This window comes from Trachinotus anak, unplaced genomic scaffold, assembly GCF_046630095.1.
Source record: "Trachinotus anak isolate AG129_WGS33_773 ecotype Australia unplaced genomic scaffold, CSIRO_AGI_Tana_v1 ptg000007l, whole genome shotgun sequence".
NCBI lineage: Eukaryota > Metazoa > Chordata > Actinopteri > Carangiformes > Carangidae > Trachinotus > Trachinotus anak.
In genome coordinates this window covers 14994630-15020503 of record NW_027273858.1, presented here as the reverse complement: position 1 = coordinate 15020503, position 25874 = coordinate 14994630, and the positions used below count along the sequence as shown (strand labels likewise).

The 25874-nt window shown below is 41.2% G+C and overlaps 2 protein-coding genes across 3 annotated transcripts in view; both read left to right on the top strand.

Annotated features, from left to right (window-relative positions):
• The first annotated feature begins 1129 nt into the window (after positions 1 to 1129).
• kcnk1b (potassium channel, subfamily K, member 1b) lies at positions 1130 to 9707 on the top strand. The gene is made up of 3 exons (XM_071480905.1): positions 1130 to 1693; positions 4029 to 4424; positions 6675 to 9707. The coding sequence occupies exons 1-3, from the start codon at positions 1339 to 1341 to the stop codon at positions 6929 to 6931; spliced, it is 1008 nt and encodes a 335-aa protein (XP_071337006.1). The 5' UTR covers positions 1130 to 1338; the 3' UTR covers positions 6932 to 9707.
• A 6685-nt stretch (positions 9708 to 16392) lies between these two features.
• The window catches only part of slc35f3b (solute carrier family 35 member F3b), a 50618-nt gene continuing 41136 nt past the window's right edge, over positions 16393 to 25874 (top strand). Inside the window, exons 1-2 of one of the 2 annotated variants that reach the window (XM_071480900.1) lie at positions 16393 to 17727; positions 18649 to 18863. In XM_071480900.1, coding sequence (XP_071337001.1) covers positions 17630 to 17727; positions 18649 to 18863 — 313 coding nt within the window. In that variant the 5' untranslated portion in view covers positions 16393 to 17629. The remainder of the gene's footprint in view (positions 17728 to 18648; positions 18864 to 25874) is intronic. The other variant, XM_071480901.1, reaches the window with a different exon arrangement.

Genomic DNA, 25874 nt, shown 5'->3' with positions numbered 1-25874 from the left:
TCAAGAACATGAAGTGAACATGTATTAGCGTGACAGAAAGTTCAGGAAGTATCACACAAAAACCACTGGAAAAACTACTGGAAAATGTATGTCACACCTTATCTAATTGTAGATGCAGGATGTGCTGCATCTCTTTCCTTTGGGGTTATGAAGTACAGTGAGGACAGAAACAATGACCTTATTTTGACCCTTGTTCCATTTTAGAGGCAGCAACAGAAATGATGTACATTTTACTTTCGTTAATAACCAATAACCTTCTGGAACATGGAGGAAACTTTACACTCATACAAAATTTCACACAGGGTAAGTAAGATCTTATTTAAAAAAAAGGAAACAGTAATATGACAAAATAAAATTAAAAAAAAAAAATCAAGAATAACATATCAAAACTGCAGCTGTGGTCGCTTCAAAATGTATTCAGCAAAATGTGTAGTGTTTATACAGACATACTGGATTAATTTTTTTTTTTTTTTTTTTTTAAATTGTAAATTATTTTTTTAAACTTTCATCAGCAGCCTGCAGGACCAGTTCGCCCTAACGCCACAGCTGTCTCTCATCGTCACTGTATTTCAATTGCGTATCTGGGCGTCGCTCCTCTCTCCTGATTTAGTAACAAAGGCTCAGAGACAGTGACAATGGTCTACTTTGATTGTTTTGAATAGAAACTGAAAGACATCGCAGATTACCTGGGAGGAGAGGAGGTCTTACGTCACACGGCCTTTGTCGCCGCCACATCACTTGTTTCCTTCACGTGTCAGTTGAGGCTCGGAAATATCAAAACTACTGATTCATGAGACTTTCCTTTTGTGTTTTTCGGAAATAAAATAAAAACTTGAAATGATACGTTACTAGAAATTGTATAGTTTTTTTTTTTTTTTATAAATCAAGCCAAATGTACTTTTTTTTTTGTAGCCTATGATAATGGCAAAGATGAAATTGCATGAAGCGGGGTTGCGCCTATGTCTATGAGTGTAAAGGGATTATTTTTTTCTTATTGTGAAGTCATCTTACATCAGTACTTCTCTGCCGAAAACGTCCATCTGACGACGACGACTTCAAGTGAGGACGGCTATCGGCTCTTCTCGTCAAAAACACTGCTCTTATTGCATAATTGTGATATTTCCGACTGCACTCGAAAGCCTCAACCACCACAGCAGGTTTTGAGCAGGTTTTCCGGAGGGGGAAGAGACTCCTCAATTCAGCTTTGTCCTTAACAACATCCCTCGCAGGAAGATATTTGGGCAATAAAACAAGTGAGGCGGTTAAATTGATAACCTCGGTTTATTATTTTATTCATCCGAGCAGTAACGTAACTCGGAGGTGATAAACCTCTTGAAAATGCTTCAGTCTCTAGCCAGCAATTCGTGTGTGCGTTTGATACAGAGCCACAAATCGACGTGGTATTTTGTGTCTCTGGTCTTGGGGTATCTGCTTTATCTCGTCTTCGGCGCTGTCGTCTTTTCCTCGGTGGAGCTGCCCTATGAGGACGCCCTGCGCCAGGACCTGAGGGCCGTGAAAAAGCAGTTCCTCCAGGACAATGAATGTCTGTCCGAGGAGCGTCTGGAGAGGTTTTTGAAGAAAGCTCTGGATGCCAGTAATTATGGGGTTTCCATCCTCAATAACGCCTCCGCTAACTGGAACTGGGACTTCACCTCTGCGCTGTTTTTTGCGAGCACCGTGCTGTCCACCACAGGTGAGTGTCGGTCACCGGCCACGGGCTCAGGACGGACCGAGTGGGTGATGCTGCAGGCGCCCAGATGCGCAGCACAACACAGGCTATAAATAGTACACACGTTTAACTACAATTAGTCTCAGATGGGCTCCTGTTTTGGCCTTCTCTCCGTCTTCGGTTTGTCATTCAAGCAAAATATCATTTTGTCTAGGCCACGCAGACCCATGGCCTACTGAATACTAAAACATTGGTGGAAACAAAAATAATGTATCCCGTAGGAAAGGCTAATTAATTTACCTAAAGCACATTTAATGTCCCTTCCTTCAGCACTTTGACGACTTATCCCAAGATTTAAATTAGGACATAAAGCTGTTAGTTGCTTCATCCTCAAAAAAACATGTTGGCTTTACATGCATTTAACATTTATCTTATAAGTACAGAACCTAAAGCTAGACCATATGTTTTTCTATTGCATTTATGTTGGCACGGCGAACACTGCTTTGCACTCAGCACAGCCTTCACTAAGCATAACATTTCTGTAAAGGAGCAGCCCTGTGGCAAAGTATAGCCTACAGTATATCACTGTATGTAGGACAGAGGCAGACCTATATCCAGTGTCAGGGAGAAAGGTGCATAAACTTGACAGGGTGTATGTCAACATCACCTTCCTTTTCCCCCAAGGAAATCACATATTCTAATTTAGACAAACCCTTTAAACAAATTGTTTTGTATATTTTGTCTGTAGGCGTTAAGGCAGTTTCGCACAACGCTGCACAGAGTCATTTTCTGTTATCTAGTATTGCACAAAAGAGCATAGCATGCAGATACCTGTCAGTCAGTCTACTTAAGGAACTTTAGTCTGACCACATGGCAGCAGTTATCTGTGAGGTTTCAACATAGGGCCTATGTGATTATGCAGATACCGTGTACAGCAGCGGCGGTCTGGCTGCATTACAAGCTCTTTGTTTCTTGTTTGAGTCTCAGCAAAATTCTGTTGATGGCTAAACAGAAACTCAACAGACAATCCAGATATCAAACCGTGCTGGGCTTCTTTGTAATTCACAGGTTTTGCTTCCCTTTTTCTGTCTTTGCCTCTTTCAGTCGCCGTTGCACTTCCAGAGCGATTTTGGTTGATATATCAAACACCTGCTGTTGATTATTGTTGGCCTCCTAATAATACAGTGTAGTTACAAAATACATTTTGAGACAGCATGATACGGCATTTCCTTTTGTTCTCACCAGAGGAAAAAGGTGCAGGAACCAGTGTAAAATAAATTCATTTTATTCTTGACAGAAGAAGTTGCAATGTGTTTAAGAAAAAGCTGAAAGTGAGTTGTTTGGGATTTTAACAGCATATATCACAAGCAGATGCACTAGTGTCCCCTCATTTGCACACTATTGTTAGTGAGCCAAGGTATTTTTAACACTCTTGTTCGGTCCACCTCATGAGAACATAGCAATGCCTCCTTCACGTCAATGTGACATAACTTCAAGACTGTTGTCAATAATCATCCTGAACCTGCCTGCAATGCTGTTATCGGGCCTGTACCTTGTTTATTGTCAGTTCTTCTGTTAAATGACATTTATATTTAATGAATGACTTTGCCTGTCCCTCTTATATATTTCCGAGCATTGCTTTTAATGTATGCTCAGCCAAGCCTCACTGTTTAAATAAAGTTTTTAAAAAAGCCAGGAACAGGCTGAATTCCAAAACCTGGTGGAGGAGACGAAGTGCAGGCTCATAAAAAACAGTCAACAGTCGGATGCAAAGGTTGCTAATGATATGAGCACAGAGACGTTTGAATAAAGAAAAGAATTAAGAGCATTTTCCTAATAATACTGATAATGAAGTAATACATCCTCAAACAGGATCTTATTTGAATTATGCCACAATATTGAGTTTTTTTTTTAACATGAAGAATCTCATCAGCAAACACATTTATCAGAACTGTAAACATATACTGCAAATATTATTATAGCAAGGTGTTGTGCCAGTTAGTGCTGCGATAAGAAGTCAGCATGTGATATTTGCCAGCAGAAAAATATGCCTCTTTATTTACTGAGTATTAGTGGTACAGGGGTGTTATGTAAAACAGAGGGTCATTTCCGTAAAATACCCACAGATAGAGTATGAATGTGTGCTCACAAAATCACTTTTGTGGGTGAATATTTACCTAAATTCTCCACTGTGTGAGTAATTTCACACCTGACACAGAAGTGCCACATGACGAAATACGGACTAACATCGTGTGATAGTTAATAGTTTAATAGAAAATGTAAAATCTGTTCCTGCAGCTGCTTTCATAAGTATAACCGAAACATTTTCTGTCATTTCCTGTTTGTTTTTTTCGTACAGGATATGGTCACACAGCACCTCTGTCGGACGGTGGGAAGGCCTTCTGCATCATCTACTCTGTGATCGGCATCCCCTTCACCCTCCTCTTCCTCACTGCTGTGGTGCAAAGGATCATGGTGTTCAGCACACGGAGGCCGATCATGTACATCCACACGCGCTGGGGCCTGTCCAAGCCGCTGGTGGCCATCGTTCACGCCACTCTGCTCGCCACGGTAGCCATGTCTTGCTTCTTCCTCATCCCCGCCGCCATCTTCTCAGCGCTGGAGGAGAACTGGAACTTCCTGGAGTCCTTCTACTTCTGCTTCATTTCCCTGAGCACCATCGGCCTGGGAGACTATGTACCTGGAGAGGCTGCTAATCAGAGGTTCAGGGAGCTCTACAAAGTGGGCATCACTGGTGAGTGCTGATGGTTCTTTGTATTTGGAGCTACAGCCAGATAACGGTAGCTGTAATGTCTAAAATCAATTCATCTTACTGTCCATTTTCATCTTTACTGAGGTGCATTTAACGGTACTATGTGAAGCTTTTTGAACAGCATATTTCATGGTCGGTTTAATTGTGACACTTCAGTCTAATTACTGTAACCACAAGATGAATAGATGACACAATGGGCACACAGCATTGTTTTCGTTAGTGCATGTGTTTCAAATCAGTGCCACGTTTCATATAAACTGCTTCCTTTTGCAAAAAGGATATTGCTGTGTCATTTGTTTGCTGTGGAAGAGCAGCACTTTGTTCCTTATTGAGCTATAAAACAATCCAGCAATGAAACCCTGTAAATCCTATATAATTTGGGCCACAATAAATAACAAGTAGTATAGTAATGGGCTCTCAAAGGGTGCCAGTTTGTCAGGGTAAATGCTGTAATGATTTGCTGATGTGGGGATATTACATACAGCAGGTTTTATGATGGTGAACTTTTACCTCCCTGGTTTTGTGACATAACCACCTGGGTCTCTGGTTTGACCTGTTTAGTCAAAGTCTATTTAAAAAAAAATTATTATTCCATTTACAGTATGGTAAACACACATTTTATTTATCTCAGCTTGCCGTACAATTAAGTCAGAAATCAGTTATAGCGCTTACATTTAAAACAGCTTGAGGTTAGAGAAAAAACACAGGTGATTTATAGTTTTATGAATCATGACATGAAAGGTTTAGCAGGAATCACTACTAGCGATTTTAAAATAGGCTGCTATTACAAATGTAATAAAAAAAAAAGTATATACATTTAACTAGAATTTAACCACTGCAGCCTTTAACAAGCTGTGTAGGCTTCTAAACAATGCAAAGCTCATTAAAGTGGTTCAGTTGCAATATCGGTTTGGGAATTATTTCCACACTTTGGTAGTTGTCAAGCTGCGGTTTGCTGCTGACAAAGCTAATAATGCTTCTGACATTTACCTGCGTGTCTAAAGCCATGTTAACCAGTCAGATGAAACAAGACCACGCAGTGTAGGATAGAAACTGGGCCATGGCCTAAAGGAGCGTGCGTGGTGAGGCATTGATTGCATTTGTGCAGCTTGCTGTCAGCAGCACTGTCAGGGCTTATAGTCACGAGAAGAAGAAAACAAGCCAGGACTGAACCCACAGAGTCTTGAAAAGCTGTGGATGAATGTCGAACACTGTCACCTGCCATGTGTGGTGTGGGCGTGTGGTACGCACCAGCCAGGGAGACGTCACTCAGCAGGCACAATGTGTCGGTCGGTAGGAGGAGAGACGCCTGCGACAAAACGTGTTTGTTTGTACAAAAGGACACTAGACACATTTGTACAACTTCCTCTGTGAAAAACTACACGTCTGTATTGGAAGTGACATCACCACTGTTTGTGATGACATTTGAAGTATTGGAAGAGAAGAGCTAACATTGTTAGCTCTTCTCTTCAACACATGAGCAACTGGCTAACACAGTTCGTGTCAGTTGCTCATGTGTTGATTCTGCCTCTGCCTTTGGTGATAAGCAGTCTTTGCTTTTGCGATGTGCATTGCAGGGTGGAGCCCTATTCTGTATTCGTACAATAAAAGGAAAACGTGTCACCTCCTGCAGACTACAGTTTTCCAGGAAAAGGGTATTTTATATGTATTTTAGACTGTTGCTAAGGCTCAATTTGCCCCTGATAGTGCTGTAGTACTGTAATTTATTGAGGTCAAACACCTGTCAAAACACACCTTTGGTTTCTAGTGGGCTTCAGAGGGGTTTTTCATGTTAGATGCCGGCAGATGGTCTGTTTGTATCAGGTAGAAGTGAAAGATTTTACCACTAGCACTGTTCAACACGCATCTACGTGTAAATGGAGGAGGGGAGGGGATTTCCAGCATTGTCTGAAACTATTTCTCTGTGTTTCTCTTCCTGTAAGACCATCCAACAAAAGCACCCTCACTGTTCTTGTCAACATGGCTGCCTAGCCACTGCCCTCTTGTGTCAGTACATACAAATAACAGGTTTTGAGACAAAAGGGAAGAAAAGCATTAGTTGTGTTTTTCCAATTGAATGAGCTAAAACTTTTTTTACAGTTATAGATTTCTTGTCAGAAAATGTGTGGTTATGGTTTTTTTTAATATGGTGATATTTGATAATGCTCATCACTGCAGCTAATTACTCTTACTTCCTGTAATCTCTTTCCTTGCATGTGTTTGTCTCATCAGTTTACCTGATCCTGGGTCTGATCGTCATGCTAGTGGTGCTGGAGACCTTCTGCGAGCTGCAGCAGCTGAAGCAGCTGAGGAAGATGTTCTACCTGAAGAAGGAGAAGCCGCAAGACCGCCTCGCCATTTTGGATCACGACCACCTGTCCTTCACCACTGTGTCCAACAGAGCCACAGTTCAAAATGAAGACAAGACCCAGCCATTTGTTAGTGTCCCAACTCTGGCCTCCCCCAATGATGATCCCATGATTCAGTAAACAAAGACAGAGCAAACAACTATTGAGGGAGGAAAATAAGAACGTAGGGGGTAATTCACGCAAGACTATAAGTAGACAAAAGTGAGTAGATCCTAAGTCTCAGCTGTAGGCATCCTGCAAAGTTCAGCCCTGCAAAATTTAGTAGTCAGAGTAGTTGAGACTGTTCAGATCAAGTAAACAATCTCCTTTACTGAACCACAATACTGACAACACAGTGCTATGCAGCAGAGATTAAATTTATGCACATTAATTAGGGAGAAAATTAAAAACAAAGTCAGCGATAAAAGAAAAGCCTTCTGCTGTATTTATGACTCACAGGAGCTAAGCTCCTTTATGAGCTTTATAATTTATTGCATATTTAGGGACATTTTAGAGAGTAATTGGTCTCTTAAATCTAGATCAACTATAGGACAATTATCTGTAGTCTGTCACAAAATAGTACATATGTAGTACAATATGTATGTATCTTATAAATAGAGATGCTTGACAGGTATGTGGAATGTACATAATCAGGTGAAAGATGTAAAGTATAGTGTCATCTAGAATGAAAACAACCCTTAAAGATGAAGCCAAAACATAAAAAACTAATTAATTTTCATCTCTTAGATTTTTTTTTTTTATTGTTTGTTCAGGTGGAGAATCAGGAGACTTTGTAATATGTTGTGTCGTGTTTTCTGGTTCCCAACTGATCGAAGTTTGTTGGTTGGTAAGCTCTGAAATGCTTTATTGGATTCGTTTCAATGGGTTGACTCATTGATTTTTTTAAAGAGTTTTTGAAAAGTTTCAGGGGCCTGTTTTTCCATTGCATAATGTGGGTCACGTGGTTGACTGAAAGAGAGGTTGCAGAGAGGTTGACCACATATCTGAAAGAATAGACAATACATTTTATGAAGAATTAGTGAACCATTTTACACCGTCTATGTTTTGTTTTGCATTTTTGGCTCATCTTTGTAGAGGTGGTAACTATTCTGGTTGCACTCCACGTTGTCACATTTCATTGTGAGGGAAAGTATTTGTCTGCAAATATGTGTATTTTTTCAACATGTTGCAGTGCTATTTCAAAGTTGTCCATATGTGGTAATAAGCACTATAATTTATTGATTTGTTTGAATTGCTTAATGTGTGCTGTGTGAAAAGGGAAGTGAGGTTAGCCCAGCTTAAAAAGGGAACCACAGGGAGCTGGCTGCCCTCTTGCATTTTACTGTCAATAAAGAGAGCTCAGTTTGCACATGTACTGGAACCAGGCAGTAGTACAGAAAAAAAAAACTGTCTGGGATTTCTCTGAAAGTAAAGGGACATGGTTCCAAAGATTTCGTCAGTGAAACAGGAGATATTTTTAATGAAAAAGATAATGTTACTTCTTTTGTGGCTGATATAAAGGCATGACATTGAACAGAAACTATTTTACTGTATTTACATCCTTTGAATGTCGAAAATTATATTTTTAGATATGACATGAGGAAGGTTTACAAAATTTTGTTAGTAATTACTGAAAGTGATTCTGTACTAAAAACGGTACGTTAGGGAAACTTGAAACTACAAATTCACTCAGCAGCAGTGCAGCGTGAGTTGAACCGTCCCAGTTCTGATTATCTACCACATCAGTTTTTAATCTCATCAACAAGGGTGATGACGTTACATAATTTGAATTTAAACCAGTGGGTGCACACTTGCAAGTTTGCATGACATTAACATTGAACTTGTATTTTTAGAAATAGATTTCCAGTAGGAGGTACAATGTTCTGACAGAAGTACTAATTTCATGCCATTATCCGTCCTCTAATATTCTGTTTGATGCAGACACCCACACATACAGTGTAGCATATTACTGTAATGCAGGCTTATTGGTCACATATACTTTTTAGTGCATTTAATAGAAAGACGTGCATTTCTTCTCAGTTTTAACAGTGTTTCAGTCTCTGTTGCTGAATTTTTGACCTCATCTTTCTCTGCTACATCGCTTCATCGAGACACAGTCGCAGCCTTTTATAGTCTTGAATGTAATGTTTTTTATGCCGTTTGCTACAGTGAGATTCAAGGCCTGACCAGCCCGCAGCATCGCCTCTTGCTGTTCCGCTGGCTCTGTTAGTTTAGTGGTGACAAGTTTAGCTGCAGCAAGGTGTCATGACCAATTTCAAAATTAGCTTTGATCGTGTCAGCATCTCAGTTACTCACTGATCTTGAACATTGTATTCTATAGATCAGTAGCAGATTGTTGTTATTTTTTGTTTCACCAGTCTGGGCCTTCATGTAAACTGTGAAGCATTGATACTGCTCATATTGTCTGCTGAGAAAAAGGAGAACTTGAATTTTGATAAGTGTGGATTTCTCTCTTTTACTGTAAGATGTGTCACTGTTTTGTAGATATGTTGAATAGATGCCCAGGCTTAGACCTTTCAGCATTACTGTTCCCGGCAGTGTTTGTCATCATGCAGTTTGTCTCGAAGGTAAAGTAGCTCTAGTTCTGTTCAGGGAGTAAATGTTGTGTCAAGGATTACAAATGGAAGCACACTGACATTGTTTATTTATGCTGACAAAACGGACACGTTTGGAATATTTGGAATCACAGGTTTCTGTACATATCTCTTCAGTCGTTGTGGCGCATACTGTACTGTAGATACATATGCACAGTCGAGTATTTTAGTGTTGCAATACCAATATTGTAATGCAGCATTACCACCAAGGTTTTCTGTAAATTTCATTTCAGCATAAAGAAGGGATTCCATGAACTGTAAAATATCCGTGTCTCTTAAATAAAGTCTTGGTTTATTATTGATGTCTTTGTTAATTATTTTATCCCACTGGCTGTGTTATCCAGAGCTGCTGCTGTGCATATGCTCAGTGATGAAATCAGCAGATCCAGTGGCAGGTTATGGGTGCTGTGCTCTGATAGCAGTTTCAGCTGTTTGCCTGCAGCTACACGTGTTATTATATAACATGTATTTACCATAATAGTGTACTTAAATGAATACAAGTTAAGGGTGAGAGCTGTGGAGAGTTGCTGGGCTTTTGTACACACAAACCCACTTGGGTGAATTGGAAAAAAGAGTAGAACAAATGGCAATGAATGTAATTATCTGTAAGGTCTTGGGAAGAAAGAAGAAAGAATGAAATTGTTGGTGCTTGAATACACTATTTTAGTTTTTCATCTAATCCTTGAATGTGAAATGGAGGTGGATGTTTAGCACGTCTTTGTCTCCATCACAGAAGAGCAGTAATTGAAGAAGGTGCTGAACAAGAGTCTTTCAAATATCCCAGACAGTGATTAACAGAAAATGCTTTCTTTTTTGAGCATAATTAGAAATGATTTGCACATCAAACTCATCACATGTGGCACTTCACAACAGACAGGATGTTGTTAGCTGTTGAAAGACACTGATTTAGCGCAATATGTACAAATATGTACAACAATTAATAATAATATTAGATTGATATATATATATATATATATATATATATATATATATATATAATTGTTTTGTTTCTTGATGTCTTAGTCAATGTCATTTTATGCCTTAAAACATCAGCATTCATCCCAGTACTATAATATCCCAGTTTATTGTATTTAATGGCTACATGTGGCAAACATTTCTCAAAGGAGAGTAAATTTAATTGGGTTTGTTTATTGTGCTGGCTCCTCGCCCAACAAATTCTAAAGAAAACAAATGCAATGCTTTGTTTTATCCAGCAGCTGTATTTCTTATTGAACAGAAGTGTAATTACCTCTGACATGCAGGCACCTCTTACTGCAGAGCCACTGAGCCGGCATCCATGTTAGCAAGTTTAACTGCCTGAATAAAGATGAGGGGAAAGCAGCTCCTGGCAAAGTATTTATTGGGTGCACATTGTGAGAACACAATTACCTGTGGGCGCACAGTAATTGGAAATAACTGTTGAGGATGTCAGACAGTTTGATACAGTACAAACCTGCCAGATTCAGAATCGGCACCAAATACCAATTGTGTCTGTTCATTTACATAATGTGACTGGAGCAAATCCGACTGTAATCAGATTAGAATCCCTGCTTAAATTTATAATATGTACTGTGCGTGTAATTCAAACTTTAGAAAAAGCTATTACAGAACTTGCTCAAAAACACAACAGTAGAATAACCCAGAGCCACATGCAACTGACTTCCAACTCTCATTCAGTTTGCACATTGCATATAGTCCTTTAAATCAGGTGAGCCCTGCTTACACTATATTTAAGTATATTTAAGCGGTAACATTTGTAATGCTACTATAAAACTTGTGTGCAGGTTTACAATATAAACTGTAGCTCTAAAACAATGCAGCTACATCATTCATTGCCTGCAGGTGGCAGTGCAACTTTTTCACAGCAATTACCGGATTTCCCTGCAAGCATGTGTAATTTGCTGCTGCTCAAACTGTCTTTGGCAGCAGGTGGTGCGGGTTGGCTGGTCTGACAATGACAAACGGTGCCCCACACGAGAGGAATCTGCAGCCTGCTAAATGTGGATGAATGAGTTTTTGTATTTTTGTCTTTATAAAAGGAAAAACGGTATTGAATAAAAAGCTGGAAATTGAATGTTCTGCATGCACAAGCAAGGTCTGTGCTTACCGCAAAATGAGACCGAATTTGCTGACTTCAGACACTCCAATAAAACACCAGCTACCACGCCTACCCTTTAGGACATCACGTCTCCTAATGCTGCACTGTGACTCTCCTTTATTTACTTTTAATTTGTTCCTGCACACAAACTTGTACATACAGTACAGTTGTCAGTAGCTGCAGCCCGACTGCCAGTCAGAAGTGCACTGGGGCAGAATAGGACTATCCCCTGAGGGCCCAGCTCCATGCACCAGTCTGAAATTTGCCAGCCGCTTCTCATCATTAATATTGCTATTTGATCTTTTTGCATATCCACACAGGAAACTACCTGAGCCTGAGCTGTAAAGATAAAAGAATTCAGCCTTATGTTTAAAGCCTGCAAACGGGATGATTTTTATCGCTGTGCTGAAAATGAGAAAAGCATCAGTGCACTGAATCTAAAGCTACTATTTAAGGATGCAGAACTGTACAAATAATGCATCACTGCTGTGTTACAATTTGTTGTAGATGTATCACACACTCACTCCAGCAAAGCCCAAAAAGTAACACACACTGCAGAATCACCCAGGAGTATATTGTGTAATGCTTGACATTTCATCAGTCAGGTTTTTTTTTTTTTTTTACAACAAGTCTATTGTTGCAACTTTGGCTCCTCATGCACTAGTGGTCCAAGGACTCAGGGGTCATCCAGGACAGGGGGTGGGTTGGATTGGACTGAGGCAACAACTGGCATCCACCCTATAGCACCGCTCTCTGATGGTGGAGCAACTCTATTTATATCCTGACACACACACTGGGACTATGGGAATGCAGGAGGCCTCAAGCACAAACATTCCCCACTGTCAGCTCTGTAACTACTTTCATTTGCTACTGCAAACACGGTGGTTTCAATTTGCTGGTGTGAAGTGAGGGCTGATTATATTTTCTAAACGATAGTGAGGATTTACTTTTCTTAAGGTACCCAAGAAATAACTAAAATGAAATATGGAGTTGTGCGTCTGAGGTTGCAGTCAGACGTGGCACTTTTATTTTCTTGGCGTAAAAATCATATATGTTCAGAAATGCACACAGCAAACACTTAGCAGGACATACACTGCCCCAGTTAACTCTGTCTTGAATGTATAAGAGGTGAGACAAACTGACAGGACCAGAAGAAGGGAAGAGAAAAAAGAGGAAGTGGCAAGGGAATGCCGTAGCCAGAGGCACAGTCTCTCTTGCGACCATTCTGCAGTGAAACCTCCATCTCTGCAGTGTGGACTCACACTTGGCTCCATGCAAAGACTGTATATGCACATTTATTTAGGTGCTGGATAACAAACCATGAATACATTAAAAAGAGGAACAGAGAGGGAAAAAAAATGTCATCCGCAGTTGTATTCCCAGCAGTTCAGACTTCTGACGAAAACCATCACAGGTTGAAACATCATCATCAGTCAAGCTGAAACAGATGGAGCAACTCCTGGGAACGCAACTGCACGGCCCACGTTTTTCTGTCTTTTCCACTTTGTCATCCCACCAAAGCTGCCATCCGGGTGTGTGATGTTCAGCTGAGTGAAAACGCTGAGGAAATGTTTGCAGCCACTGATTACTTGAGGAAAGGCAAAGAGCAGTGTGCTTTTGACCAACACAACTTTAATCCAGTACTGGTCCTCCACACATGGAGGACCAGTACTGGCTAATTTAATTGCCATGTCAGTTATTCAATCCTATCAGAAAGCCTTTACAGTAATCTGAGAAGGGCTCACCAAGTCCTCACACTGCAAATCTCACTGGAAATAATTGGTTATAAATATTCAAAGGAAGAGGTCACTTGTTTCAAGTGTTGGATGTTAGACAACTTTCAGGATTTGGAGAAGCAGAGTGGTGATTTTTTCCTCTGCTACATGTGGTGACCAATTACTCCAAATCACTTTTGGCAAATTGGGCAACCATTATGCAAAGCAGACATTTATGACAGGAGAGGTACAGCTTGTCTCAGGCACAGAGAGCAGGAGGATTTACATGTAAAGAGCAGTGGACTGATTTTCAGTCTAATAAATGTTAGTTCCATTCACAATCACTTCCAGAACAAAAAATATGTTCTATTCATAGTAACCACATGGCTGTGAATGACTAATAGTCAGAAGAGATGTGTTTCTATCGGACCCCAGTTCAGGCAGAGCTCATCCTCTATGTGATAACGAAAATATTTTCCTCAACACTTTTGTGAAACTGTCAGCTGAAAAGCACCTCTGAAGTCAAATTTCCTATCATCTCACAGATGACTTTTAATATTAATAGCTGTGGAAGCCTACCTCTAGAACTTATATATTTTCATATATTTTAATGCATCTGAACCTGCAACAGCCAGAGCGGGAGGCATATTGTTTTCAGGTTGTCTATCTGTCTGTACATTCGTTCATCCATCCCATTCTCATGAAGATATCTCAGTAACACCTTAATGGAATTTCTTCAAATTTGTTATAAATGTCCACTTGGACTCAATGAACTGGTTAGATTTTATTTGGCTAAAGGTCAAAGGTAGAGGTCACAGTGACCTCAAAAATGTGGTTTTGGCCTTGTGAACATAGTCTCTCCATAAAACCTTGAGGGATTCAAAATTGGTACAAATGTTCACCAGGACTCAAGAACTGATTAGAATTTTTATGTCAAAGGTCAAGGTCAGTTTGACCTCAAAAAACACTTTTTACTTACACTTTTTATTATTTATTATTATTAATTATGACAACATTTCACACTAATGGTTCATATTTTACATGACTCTGGGTAAAAAAGGGATGTAATCTGAAGCTAGTCCGAGGGGTGGAGGCATATGACCATGAGGTGGTAATTCTAGTTGTCTTGTAATCATTTGTCAAAAAAACTAAAAAAGGAATATCTGTGGGTGAAATCAGGGCAGTTAAGGCTGGCCAGAAAAGAAGACAGAAGTCGCCAGGGCTGTTTGCCTGGGCAGCTAACTGGTTCACAGCATTGGCACACAGTAGCATCAGCAGGTCCTTTTATCCGTGGAGATTCTCCTGGTTGCTCTCCAGCTGTGCGTCAACCTTACTAATAATGGCAGCTGAATAACAAATATAGCCTAAAGAAATCACACAGGCCCCTGGGACTACAGGGTGCCGATTCCATAAAGGTTATGTTTCCTTTTGGCTGAAATAACATTTCAACAGAAATCGCCTTCTTCAGCAACAGAGGAATAGATGTGTCACTCTGGATCCCAATGACAAATTGCACCACATGTTGGCATAGATAAATGTATAAGCTCATAAGCAACTGCTGAGTAATGAGAAATAAAATGTTTACAAACCTCTAAGGACTTAAACACACAGTAATGAACGTGACCTCTTTTACTGGCTCAGAGTTTCACTTCTCCTCCCCCATCAGCCAATCAGCAGTGGCCCTACTGTTTCCAGGCTGAGAGCTGCATATTAAATATTGATGGTGAGAAGAGACAGGATTTACATCATACTTTTTTTTTTTGTATGCAACTGGACACAGGAAGATAAGAGAAATAATGGAAATAACTGAGAAAGGAGCTTAAGATTTCTAAAATGAAGGGTTTTGTTTCTGACTAAGCACTGAATTGTACAGGGTTTTCAGGGAAAAGAAGTAAAGGGGAGGTTAGGATAAAGGAGAGTGAAACCTTGATGCTGGTTTTTCCATGACTACAGACACCACCAGTAACCTGGATCCTGATTTAACAGGTCAACAAAAGCACAGGTGTCATTAAATAGCCATTATATAATAAAAAGCCAAGTAACCAGTTGTTTAAATAGCCGTTGTTCATGCCATTGGTTAAACCTGGGCTTTTCCTGGAACTGCTTTTATGAAAATTAATGGATCATTAGAAACTGGATATATCTGGTTAGCAAATCAATACCTTCTATATTGTGTGTGAACCAAGAGGATGGATCAACCTCACTGTTCATTTTATGTTTCTTGGCCTTGAGCTTTGCCTCTCACTTAATCTCTGATCCATATTTAGAAAGGAGTGCAGTGCCCTGTAGATCGGGGCACCAATTAAATCTCTATTAGAGGTCTGCCGAAGTGGAAGATGGTGTGCCAGATGGCAGTGAATGAATGACTTGAATATATCAGGAATCCATCCATACAAACTGTTTTGATATATGTGAGCTGTATGTCACAGGAAAGGCAGCCACATTCTTCAGTTTTGGCAAAGGAGAGGGCGAGAATTGATTTGACTTTGGCTGAGCCGTGAAGTTGAGAGTTGCATTATGCAAGACGAACCTGATCCTCTCCTCCCTGAGACTTGTCGATGGGAGGTGTTGACCCGCTTATTGATGACTAGACTCCACTTTTTCGCTTGAGTAAGCAAGGGTCCCCCACCAACCCCACCCCACCGTGTGGACATGTGAGGTGAAGCTGGTCACTGATCGATGCAAAAAACCTGTCTTCACAAAACAGTCGGTGCACTTGTGCTGTTCTGCGTAGTCAGGAGCCCACAGGATGCCGACGCAATGCAGCGAGTGGACCACAGACCGGGAACCTATGGGCATTGCTACCCCATTCATGCAAGGTAGATGCTCCACTCTTCCTGATTGCTGGAACTGCTTAGTTATTTAGGTTTATTTAGGAAGAAACAGAAAATAATCTACTTCATCTAAACTTTGTTGCACTTTATAGATAAATATAGACTGAGCATGAAATGTACGCCATCTTTAGTCTAATCAGTGCGAAGGTTTCAACAGAATAAAATCCACATTCATTTGAGGACCTTGCTGACAGGCATGAGTCACTTTTTTTTTAACAACAAATCTCACTAAGTGTACTGTGTCCTGTTAATGCTGCGCAGTTCACACCCTTGAACACAAGAGACAAATACATTTACTTGATTTTAATTTCCAAGGAGACATAATCACCACCACTGAACATAATTACCCCATTACTGGAAGCACAGCTCTGATTGGATGTAATCAACTGCATCCTTGTAATTGTCTTTGATTCTGTGGTATTGAACAGAAACAACATTTCTGCTTTTTAACGTCTACCTCTGTATACACAGACATTTGAAATACAGGCCTCTGCCATTATTTTGAAATGCTGGTGGACTCTTTAGGCAAAGTAGACAAAAGAAGGGGCCTGTGAATTGCTGTGAAATCTATAGTTACTAAGAAAAGTTGTCTGGTAAGAAAAGCTGGTATGCTGGTACAACATGGCTGAAAAACATCTTAAAACAGCATGGGAATGTGTAGTCAATACGTCTATTCTACTCGATAAAGGAGCCAAATTCAGTCATCCACATCCATACGCGGCTATACATGAAATAAACAAACCAAAACAGAAATACCAGGAAAACAAGAGCAAAGTTTGAGTACTGTGACTGATGGGATGACAGAAATGCTGTGAAACTGAATGGGGCAAATGACATGTATTTATATCCAGAGACATAAGCAGGAGTTTACTGTTTGACAGATACTGATATTATAAAGACACTTGTGAAATCTTATGCGTCTCTGCCCAACATTCCCATCCGCTTTTGCTTGATTGTCTTATGAATAAAAACCTAGAACACACGATACTCCATGCTTCAATCTACAATATCTCTTTTTTTTATCCTCTTGAGTCGGGGAGACTTACTATTCCTATCTTAATGTGACAGTTTGAGGAATTTTCGCTCCACAAAGCCACAGAAAATATTTTTCAGATACTTTATAGGGAGAGAGATGAGTCAGTCTCGATGCAGATTTGTGATGACTGAGATTCAAGGGCCATTTGGGGCCCTGAGAAGGACACTAGATTCAGTTTTATCTTATATTTCACCTGGGAAAGTACTGGAACAGCCTAACAATTGGAATTTGAAAGTGTAGCTCTATCTGTGGATGGGCTGGTACAATGTATTCTCTCTATTTCAGCCTTACAGATGAGGCCGGTGAATCCGGTAGATGGTGCTGTTGCAGTGCCTCCAGGACCAGGCAGCATCCAGAGCAGAGCGCAACCCTTTTAATGCTGAAACAGCCTGAGCTGTAGTGGCCAGGCAGGCAGGCAGGCAGGCAGGCAGGCAGGCATATGTCTGTGGGGGTGAGAAGGAGAGGGATGATGGTTCTAGTCTCCGTCAGCCTTGATGAGGATTTAGATTTCCAGTAGCTGCCCTGCTTTGTGGCCTTGAGGATGTACGGCGATGGAGAGGGCACGGTGTGGGACCGGGTCGCACGGCCCCACCGGGACTGTATGTGCTACCTCGGACCTCCTACTACTTTGATGCCGATGTAAGACCTTTAAACTTTCACTAACGCCCTGCAGGCGAACGACAGCAGGCAGGACGCACCTGTTGCGCACTTGATTCCCCAGGTGCATTGATAAAGTGAGCTGACTTTGAGCGTTACAAATAATCAGTGCAGCTTAAGTCTTATTTTGCTGTGAATCTCAATAATGTTTTAAATGTGAGGGCTTCTCCCTAATAGTAATTGTTTGGAGGCAGATTACAAGCCCGGTGCTATTCAAAAAAATGATTGGGATATGGCTGCACAGGGGGGAAATTTAACACGGCGGTTTTGTGTGAATGGGTCAGTAAATAATATTTTTGCTTTCACGTGTCGACGGTTTCATAACAGATGACCTGGAGAGGCTTCTGCTTTGCCTGGTACATCACACTACAGAGGTTTATTGGTGCAATAGAAAACGATTCTTCTTTCGGTTTATTTCACCTGGTGGACACAGAATAACAAGTGTTTGTTTCCTGTCTGGCATTAGATACGAGCTGTTGCGTATAGTAGGCTGGGCGCAGTTTTGTGCTCCAGTGATCGTCCTACATGATGCCCGGAGCTGTCACAAGTGTTGCTCCTCCATCTCTACAAATCACACACGATCGATTCATTAGTTTCAAGTTCCCGTAAGCCTATAATAGGAGCTGCACGGTGCATAGTAGCCTATACAACAGTCGCAGGACCAGTCACTTTGGCTTAGTGTCTTTCACACTGTTGTTGTGCGGACGCAAGGCCAGTGAAGGATGATGATTTCTGTAGCCTACTGTACAAGAGAGGCGCTGCAGGGGCCCCTAACAACACTGACTTCCCACTCTTCTCGTATCAAGTCATACACAAGGTTTACAGGCTCCCTTTCCCTTTGCCGACGGGTCTTCACTTGGTCCTGAAGCCTAACACCGCCGCCCCTTGCTCTTTCTTCCCCAGCGGGATGCGCAAATCGCCCGACGTGAGCCCCAGAAGGCTTTCGGACATCAGCCCCCAGCTCAGACAGCTCAAGTACCTGGTGGTGGACGAGGCCATCAAAGAGGACCTCAAGTCCTCCCGCTCAGTTGAGGACATCAACAGCGCGTCCATAGAGGAGCGGATACTGCGGATCACCGGCTACTATGGATATCAGCCCTGGAGTGCCAGCTACAAGAGTGAGTCAGTTTACACACATGGGGATGTGAACTTCAGTAACTTGCAGTGGTTCATATGGTGGCCAGTGTGAGGTCAGGTAGGCTATGTATGAACCGCTGGCCCACACAATCAGGTTATTAGTCAACTGAGCATCACTTAGTTTGAACAGTGCAGCTTTATGATGTGCCATAACTGACATGGTTAGGTGCTTAATGTGGGGGGATGGATATTAATCTTCACCAATCTGTGGGCAAGCGTTTGTAGGTTTCACATTACTGTGAGAGTTCAGGGAATGATGGAAATCACCAAGCATGATGTGCCCCCCCCCCCTTGAATCCCAGCACTCAGCCTGTTTCTATCCACCCTGTTGTCCTCACCTTTTAGGCCATTTTAACCTGAGTTTAATGTTAAAGCAAAGTACAAGGGTTGGCCCTCCATGTACAGCGAGTGTGCTGCACAGGACAAAAACAGAGCTCATCTGAATGAGAAAATAATGATGGTTTCAGCCGCCATGATGCTGCCCATCTTCACCATTATTACCACTGCAGCTCAATCTCCCTCACTCTGAAAGTATGTTGCTCAAGCATCACTGTTGCTTTTGGTTGCCGCAGCCAGTGGAGCTGATGTTTGCTTGGAGTCAGACAGTAGGAATGTTGCTCGCAGCAGTTTGATTCTTTGAATTAAAAAGTTGTCAACACAGCTTTTATTTCTCTCTCATTTTCTTTCCTTGCATCCCTTCGGTCGATTTGCATCATTTTTTGTGCACTGCGTTAAATGGCTGAGCTGTAAGTGCTGCAGATCCTGGATGATACGATGCATTTCAGTCTTGCACCGCTTACTCTGTGGCTTCATCTGGGATCACACACTTGTGTGTGGCGGCGCGAGGACAAGTCACAGTCTTAGCAACTGTCAATCTTATGTTCATTGTTTTGTTATTGCTGCCCTGACGTGAGCACATTCAGTAGGACTTTGCTGACGGACGACATTTAGCTGATGGCAAGTTTTGTCAATTTCATATGAGAAACTGCAATATTAAACAGCTGCTAGGCTACTTCAAAATTCATAGGCCCATACCTAACATCTGAACACTGCAGACATAACAGGACAGCTGCTCTTCAGATCTGAATTTGTCTTCATTTCTTTCGTAACTGCTGCTGCTGCGGCAGTGGAAGAGATAGTCATGTCAGGTGGAGTATTTCACTATTGAATAGAGGGGACTGCGGTCACCCTGACTCAAAATCTAAATAATTTGTATTAACAAGAAGAGGGATGCACGGTTATTTAAATTGATGAAAAATGTCTGCCAAAGCAACGGTAGTTAAAAATAAAAATGTATTTACATCCATGGATTTTATGTTGTTTTCTGTTTTTATAGACATTTTAACACTGTGAACTAAACCCGGTTACTCCAATCTGAATCTCATTTTTTTTAATGTGCAGGTGATTTATGCACTTACACCTAAGAACTGCGTTTCAAATTAATCAACCAACTCATTATCCTCTATATAACTGCTGCTTAGCATTTAACTGCCTAATTAAAACAGCTGTTGTCGAAAAGACATAACAGCAAGTAAGGCTTGTTAGAGTGGATTGTGTTTTTATTAAACTAAATGCGAGTTATGACATAAGTGCCCATTCTCCCAAAAGCACACAGATATTTCACATTATATGAGAGAAATGGAGGGTTCAATTACTGGAAGAGACATGTTCACCTGCCAACAGTCGAGTTATACAGTGGAGTCGGTCCTCTAAAATGGTACTTTGTGGACGACAGTCATGTTGCAAATAAAATATTTCATGGTGGGTTGCACTGTTGCATCAGACATTCTTCTGTGTGTGTGGCCATCAGGGGAAATGTGACTTTCCAGTTAATTGATGTCCTCATTTTTTGCCCTCCAGGAAATGTTGGGTTCGTCCAGCTTGCTCCTGTTTCTAACAAATATAACCTGAAGTTAGATTAAAATACGCCATGCTCAAAATCAACACAGCTTTCAGGCTTTTCTGGCCCACCTCGTTGCAGCTGTGCTTTGTGGTTGCATGCCATGTGTTGAACAGAATTAGCCAACAGCACCGCTCTGACACACACGCGCACGCACACAACCTGACTACACAGGACACAGTGATAGAAAGCAATGGCTGATGGCTGAAGAGTGGAAGGCTGTTGCTGAAGGCAGCCAGTTTCGAGAGAGGTGGGAGGCTGAGTACTTCTCAGTGGGGTGCAAATAGATGGCTGTTTGTTTCATTTACCACCTACCTTTACAAACTGGCACATGTGCTCGGAGCGTAGTGAGGGGGAAAGTTGGGCCAGTAGTAGGCAGTGACTGAGGCAGAGGATGAAAGGTGGCTGTGTGACTTAGCCTTTCTGTCTGATCAGCTTAATATCCTGAATATGAGAGTACAGGGGTAAACAGTCAGGATGCTGTCATTTCCCAACGAGTATAACTGCATATATAACCGAGCTAAACACATCAAGAAAACATTGTTCATTTATCAAACGTGTCAGTCACTTTCCACTGATGGCGTACATGCAAACTGAATGCCAAATTACAGAAGAGCTATGCTTTTGATGTACTAGATATAAGTGAATTATATAGCAGGTTTGTGCCTTTTACCCCAGGATGTCACGGCTCTGCATTCACGCTGTGTACATATCTACTCACCTGGCTGCATTCACGTACCTGCAAGGTCTTCTGTTTGATTCTTGTCTCAGACTTAACAAAGCATCTCTCTCCTATCTCTCTATCCACTGGAATAGATGGATACACACATACACCCAGCCAAAATGCCAGTAATGATTTCTCTTCTCAATGAAGATCAACAAATCATTACACACATCCTGCCTGAGAGAAAAGTACTTTAACTCCATTTTGAAAATGGCCATAGATGGACCGATTGATGTCTTTATCAAAGGAAAGGTCACTGGTCACTAGAGAAAGGTTACTGGAGAGAATATGCTGAGCTACTATATATATTTACACAGTGGGGTCCAAAAGTCTGAGACTACATTGAACATTTTTTATATTTTCACATGAACCTGGAAATATTCAGAAAGTTTGAGGATTCTGAAACATTTAAGAACACAAGTTACGTCATGTAAAATGAGAAATATCAGAAGTCAAACTGTTACTCTAAGGAGCAATGCTAGATTAAAGGTGTCTGAGGGGGCAGTGCTTGGAACTGGATCAGTTGTATCCAAAGCATTATCAGGCAGACCAAAGGTGACCACGCCTTCAGAGGATCAATACATCAAGCTCAGTTCCCTGAGAGATTGAAAAGCAACTTCTTCACAGATACAGATATAGAATTTGCTGAATAAAGCATGAAAGACTCCAGTCAGCAGAAGTACTGTCAAAAGAAGGCTGTCTCGTAGTGGTCCCAGAGGACAAGTAGCAGTTTCTATGTCACTTCTCAGGGGAGGAAACATGGCCAAATGCTCGGGTAGGGCTAAGAAATACCAGCATTTCATAGGATGATTGGAAAAAGAGTCCTATTTACTGATGAATCCAAGTTTGAGAATAAAGTAGTCTACATCCTGACCAAGGAGACATACCACCCCATACGTCAGAGACATGCTGCCCCCTCTGGTTTGCATGCTTTCATCCTGCAGCAGGATAATGAACCCAAACACCTGAAGGCTTTGCTAGAACGACTTGAAGACCAAAGAGTCCTGACTGTCATGGGCTGTCCTCCACAGTCACCTGAACTCAACCCCATTGAACATTTATGGGGGCACTGAGAAAGCAGTCTGTTACATCACAAAAAGCTCTGAGGAACATTGTCACCAGGGTCATCAGGTTTTGCACAAACCTGTGGAGTCCATGCCAGCTTGAGTGGGACAAACCGACTGCTAAGATATTTTAAAATTCATGTACATTATTCAAAGACAACTTTCTTCTCAAAACAGAAGTATCTTGACTGGTGTTCTCAGACTTTTGAACCCTATGTATATAAACAAGCCTTTAGTTGTTATATATATAATTTGTATTTAAGTTTTAGATTTTGTCCGTATGGGAAAGAGCATGGAGCATTAGAGCAAAGAAAAACCCCTCGACTTTCTCTGGTCATCTTTGACATTAAGTGGCAGAGTGCTGGTACCATTAGTGCTGCAGAAACTTAGACATACTGTATTATCGATCTCATTATGTCCATTTACCATGGAGGATTACTGCCGCTGAGCTCTAATCAAATGTTATCTTATAAAACCTGCCCACATCCTGATTGATAAAACATGTATGGATGTTCTCTTTGCAGAACCGAGTTTGATATCGCTGCTGCAGGTTAACTCCTAAAGGTACAAGGGAACTCTTTCCACATGCAGGGAGAAAAATTGAAAATAACTACTTTTTAAATTGAGAGGGGGGTTCACTTTCCCTTCAGCCTACAGTCCACAGGACACAAGAAAAAATATTCTATTACAAAATATATCTAAAATATTCTCTTCTTCAAATGATACCACTTAAAATCATTCATTCAATTAAATTGATTTTAGGCACTAGGACTCATGTTTACAGCAGCTAACATTACCCTAAAAAGAGTCCTGGTTGCCAACTGCTGCCTTTAGTATTATTTTAAAATGTATTCATGAAAACAAGAGTTTGTTGTTTTGCTCAGGTAAGTTTTCTAGGCACGAGTTAGGACCATGGACGAGATCAGGCTGAAAAAATCATTTTACCCCAGAGCCTCATAGAAAGAAACAGTGTTCTCTAAGATAAGGCCATTCTTTTGTTTGTGAAATTGTCCCTTTAGGTTTGTCAGATTCCACTGAGAAGTGAAACATTTGTCAGACAAACAGACTTTGTTCTTTTCCTAATTTACTCGCACCATCTTTCACAAATGTAACATCCCCTCTGGTGCAAATTTATTGCTTCATGAGGCATGAAATGAGATTGGATTCTATTTTTGGCTTGGGGTTTTGGCATGGTGATACTCAACAGGGGAGCAGGTTGGAGAGAGCCCGTGCAGCCATGTACACTGCTGGCAGTAACAGGGCAGCTGGAGGGGATGGGCAAGGTACGGCCCCACTGTGACTGAGGACGAGAATGCCTCCGTTGAGCTCAGCTGGGGCTGAGGAGAAAGATAGTTATGCAGATGCACGCTCTTACTTGCTCAGCTCCTTACAGATACATGGGAAAGGCACTCTGGGAAATTTAGTCAATCACTAGCTGAAACAGAAGTGAATGAGGGAGGTGAGTGTGTGATTGAGTCCCAGACGGATGATCTATAACAACTTAAGTGTGTGAAATTTTCCTTTACATCCATAGCCGTGCCATTATTTACCTGGTGTGTAAATGATGCACAATAATACAACAGTTTCAACATATCAGTTGTTACTTTGTCACTTCCAGACAGAGATAAATTCATTGATTCAGTGGGTAGAAAAAAAAAAAAGCTCTATCCTCTGTGAACCCTCCCGAGTCTTGATCCCCTTCCTCCACATCTGTAGCCTTAATTCAAGCCAAGCGACTGCACGCACAGATCAGGCACAAGTCCTGTCATGTAGGCTGATGCTCAGTCAAGGGGCAACATCATCTATGTATGTAAACAGAGTCACTGTAACACTCAAATTTGTGTATGTTCACATGCTCACATGCACGGTCATCCACAAAGAGACAAAGAGCAAAAAACGATAAAAGAAATGGAGACAACAACTGTACGGTATTTAGGTAAACAATTCATTTCCCTGCAGAATTTCATCTCTGTGCCGCTCTTCTTTCTTCATGCATACATTTTTAAAACACTGCCACATGTTTTAGTGATATGCATAACACACAACATACTAAAAAAAAAATAATCTTACACCCAGAGGACTTGAACATTATGATATATTTAATATTTTATGTAAATGGGTTATATGACAGTGGGACAGATATTCATGAGATTATTCAGACATACAGTCCTCATCCACTTGTTGGTATTTATGTGTCAATAACCGTGCAGTCTTACTGTTCACCAAAGGAGCTGAGGCATTGCCTCTGGAGGAGTACGAGAACTGAGCAGCAAATTATCCTGCCTCAGCTCTCAGTCAACCAAAGGGACTAGAAAATCAGCAATGAAAGGATCAAGCACACAGTTCAGTGGGAGAGACATCTCTGTAGGTGCTTTTTGAACTTGTAAGTAGGTTCAGCGTAGTAGCAAGCGTATTGGCCCAGTAACAGGACATTTTTAATTTTGTTTAACATGTTCAAAGCTTCATTACTGTTACAGCTTTGTAAGGTTGCAGAGTTGCCATGTCCTTGTGAAAAAGGTTGCCAGTGTTTAGGCAACCCAATCATAGGAATTCCCATCTCTAACCTGTCCTTAAATAATTTTCCCACTGTGTTCAAAAACACCATTTGACCTGAATGTTTCTAGTTTCATGTTCTACCCAAGCAGTGGAAGTAAGGCTCCTCTGAGCAAGTGTATTTTAAGCTTTTTTTCTTAACCATCTCCATTACAGTAGAAGCAGCTTCTGTTGCGTAACATCCCATCTATAATTGAGAGGGATGCATAGATCATCACACACCTGCTCCTGAAGTTCCTGCGTGTGCCCAGTGGACTAGATGAGCTGCAAAATCAGCTATACCAGTTTGCAGAACGAAGCCTCCAGTTTCGTCTCTTTCAGCTGCTTGTCTTTACTCTCAGCGTCATCTAAAGCGGCGGAGATGAAAAGCATGGATAGAGAGGAGCAAATCACACCGCCAATTCAGTGGGCTTGACGCAGTATTGTGGAAATGATTCAGTCTTACTTCAGAGCTGGATATTTCTTAGAAGACAGAGGGGCACTTTGCTTGAGGGAAGGTGGAGTGGTAAACTTGTGGAGAATCTGTATGTTAGCGCTCGTTTTTCTCAGAATTAATCCTGACGACAGCCGCACTAGCTGAATTACAGCTGTAGTGCTTTGTTCTCGGTGCTCACTCTTCCTTGTAATGGAAATCCCGCCAGTTTAATGCCAAATCCTGTCCTGCTGTCATCCCTTTCTCCTCCTCGCTCCTTTTATCTGCTGTTAATTAGAAGTTGTGAAGTGATGACTCCTACCTCTGCGTAATTAATCC